General features: G+C 38.0%; 1 protein-coding gene across 1 annotated transcript; it reads left to right on the top strand.

The window, feature by feature from the left end:
- Positions 1 to 2,333: 2,333 nt before the first annotated feature.
- On the top strand, positions 2,334 to 3,336 carry LOC108363725 (uncharacterized). Its single transcript, XM_017617176.1, has 2 exons — positions 2,334 to 2,547; positions 2,608 to 3,336. Exons 1-2 carry the CDS (start codon positions 2,461 to 2,463, stop codon positions 3,304 to 3,306), a joined length of 786 nt encoding a protein of 261 aa, XP_017472665.1. The 5' UTR covers positions 2,334 to 2,460; the 3' UTR covers positions 3,307 to 3,336.
- Positions 3,337 to 3,641: the final 305 nt, after the last annotated feature.

The raw sequence follows: 3,641 nt of genomic DNA, 5'->3' as shown, positions 1-3,641 counted from the left end.
TTGGCATTAAAATCGCCAAGCACGATTTTGACATCGTATCGGGGGCAGCGCTCATATGTACGTTCCAAGCGCTCATAGAAGAGATCCTTGAACGCCTCAGCCTTTTCTTCCGTCGGGGTATGGGCGCAGATGAGCGAGATGTTGAATAATCTAGCTTTGATGCGGATTGTGGCTAGACGTTCGTTCACCGTGGTGAACGCCAGTACTCGGCGACGGAGTCTCTCTCCTGCCACCAATCCAACACCGAATTTGCGCTCCTTTACGTGGCAACTGTAGTAGACGTCGCAAGGCTTCACGCTTACTTTTCCTTGCCCCGTCCATCGCATTTCTTGGATGGAGGTGATGTCAGCCTTTGTATTCCCGAGGACATCAACCAGCCGGGCAGAAGCACCTTCCCCGTTAAAGGTCCAGATATTCCAGGTGCATACCCTTAAATCATAGTCCTTTATACGTTTTCCGAGGTCGTCATCAAAAAAGGGGGTCTCATCCGAGGCGGTTTGTTCTTTTTTTTGGGCGGGGTTTTAACGTGGCGGGACCCAAGCCCAGCGCACGCGAAGTTTTACGCCTTCTCACTTTAGCTTGCTCCGAAACGGGTGTTTGGTTGCTACCTAGAGGAAACGTGGATATAAATATGTGGACGTTGTGAGCTGCGATTTGAACCGTACGCACAAGAATCGCTTCTGGCCACTCCCAGGTGAATGGCAGTCAAAAGTTTTCCACTTCTGCGCACGGAACCATCCTCCTTTATGCCTGTGGGCAGCAAAATTATCAAGCTTACAACAACACGATAATTCGGTAACCGGTAAACCGGTAAAATAATTTTCTTCTTCTTCTTATTTGGCACTACAACCGTTTGTCGGTTTGGGCCGAGACCAAAAAGCTTCTCCAATTGCTGCTCTCATCCATGGGTACATTATGTCCAAGCCAGCGCACACGCTGTATTTTACAACGCTTTTATCAACTTGCAATGTTGTGTATCCAAACACCATTTTTAGCTATAATTATAGATTATAATCAAAGTTGCCTTACTGGAAGTAGTTAAATATTGAGTCTAAAAATATGGACGACAAGCCATTTTTTTAAATTAAATTAATTGGTGCTCGTATATATATATGTACATACTAAAAGTGAGCCAAAACATTTTCCTCGCATAAGCACAAAATAAACCACACAAATATTTGCGCAAATACCAACTAGTACAAATAGGAATCAAATTTGCGCAATTGTCTTCTGTTCATGTACGCTTGTAATAGACTTGAATTAATATGAAAAGTAATATAGTATGTATGCATGTGGGTATATGAATAAAGACCACATAAAATGGATCCCAAATTTGTACTTTCGTTGTAGAAATTTTAGGCCTATGTTATGTAGTTTGACTTCTGTCAATTAAATCTAATGCTTTGCATTGCATGCGCTCCACGGTTTTCGTTTCAATCTCATAAATTATTTATAATGACATTTGCTAAAATTTCAAGATCAAAAGTCGTGTTGTGTCCGGACGTGTTGAGCAAAGCTGCTGCGTAAAGAATATTGAAACTCGAAGTTGTCGTTTATTATCGGTGAGGAAAACTGTCGAACGTGAATGTACAGAACAATCAAGTGCAGTACGTGTAAAACCTAAGGCTCTGAAGCTCTTATAAAAGAAATAAAAAAAAAATCCAACAATCAACAAAATAAAAATTTACAAATACACAAAATACAAGACAATAGTGGTATTCATCTAAACCGATAATTTTATCAAGCAGATTATCTTATAAGTTTACGCACTCTGTTCATGAGCGACCCACACTCTCTTTTCGTTTGCACTTGCGACAATAGTCGTGTTTTCTTTGGTTATCGAGCTCAGTATCACTAACTTTATATTACTAGCACGAGGATAAAGAAATTATAGAAACTAACTCATTAAATGGGAAAAAATTATATTTACGAGATAATATCTATTTAAATAAATGCACATATAACATTGGGGCGATTTATTTGAAGTAATTTAAAAGAAACTATGACAGAATTACTGTTTGTGTATCAAACTATGCGGCCAAATTATCAATGAAACAAAACAAACAATAATAATAATAACGGATAATAATTGAACCAGATCTCTATCAGGATCATATCGTTATTGATGAATTTGCGTGCAAAATTTTTATGCGGATCCCGATTATTGCCCAAGAAAACACAGCTAGATTTGCGACAGAGTTGCATTGGCTTCACTTTATCAAGTTTATTCAGGGCCTGTGCCAATCGGTAACTTTTTTCTCCGTAGTGAGACGGGGTGGAAAAATTTGCTATGGTGTACAAATAAATTGAATTTTGCTGTGCCAAATGCAGAGTTAAATTTTGACAGTTGAAAAACCAAACAAACGCTCGAGCGAAAAGTCTATTTTTGTGTGTTGCTGAAATTTGTTAAAATTTATATGTAAAACGAACAGAATAGAAAGAAAATACTTTTCTTTACTGATGGCGATATTGATGGAAATACAAGGAATGTATTCATTTAATGATTTGATATTACTTGAGAACTTTAGGCAACGTGCGAGCCGCCAGGTAATACTTGTGTGGGAAGTTGTTATATTTTTATATTTAATTTTGTGCGAATAATTTCAGGAAGTTATTTACCTTCACCCGAGAGTTATATCTGAGGACATCAATGAAATTATGTCTGGTGACAGAATAAAAACTCGGATGCATTTAAGGATTTCTGCCAGCACGTTTACAAAAATTGTGCAGACAATTCCCCGAAAACATCATGGATGGTCGTGCGAGTATGAAGTTATTTGCTTTTTATTTTGGATGGCATGTGGTTGTAGTTACCGGGTCGCAGCAGCTTTTATGGGTTTCAGTAGGTACACAGTGAGAAATATAATACATAAGATGCTAGAGGACTTTTTGAAGCTGCGGCATTTGATTAACCATGGTTCTGTGAACGACTATGATAGACTTGGTTTAAAGTTTTGCCGGAAGGCAAAAAATAAAGCATTCATCAAGTTCATTGGCGCTATCGATGGAACTCATATAAGAATTAAATGCCCTGTTAACAAACATGATGAATATATAAACCATAAGAAGTTTTACTCCATTCAAGTGCAAGCAGTCGCAGATAGTGACTCAAAATTTACTGATGTTTTCGTTGGTTTTCCTGGTTCTGTGCATGACACCCGTGTTTTTCTAAATAGCCCTTTATATGCAAAAGGCAACTATCCACCAAACGGATATTATTTATTTGGTGATAAGGGATACCCGTGTCAACTTTCGCCAGTTCCTGTAATAACGCCATTTAGGGCCGTTTGCACCATGTCTAGTTAACGCTAACTGGAGGTCCTTCAGTTAAGCACGTTAACTGCTTTATCCATCACATGTTATATGATGGGTGTCGATAACGTCGATAAAGATGTTTAACTGGGAGATAGAATTAACTAGACATGGTGCAAACGGCCCTTAAAGAACCTTTAACTCAAGATCAAGCTCGGTTTAATACTGCACATAGTAGAGGAAGAATTATTGTAGAACAAAGTTTTGGCATTTTAAAGACTAGATGGAGAAATATTTTTAACAGAGATCTAGAGCTAACAATTAAAAATTGTATAAAAACGGTATTTAGTGCATTTGTCTTACATAATATTTGTGTAATGAACGAAGAT

This window comes from Rhagoletis zephyria, unplaced genomic scaffold, assembly GCF_001687245.7.
Source record: "Rhagoletis zephyria isolate East Lansing unplaced genomic scaffold, Rhagoletis_zephyria_1.1 Rzeph_scaffold_01350, whole genome shotgun sequence".
In the NCBI taxonomy this organism is placed as follows: Eukaryota; Metazoa; Arthropoda; class Insecta; order Diptera; family Tephritidae; genus Rhagoletis; species Rhagoletis zephyria.
This window is presented reverse-complemented; position numbering and strand designations above follow the sequence as displayed.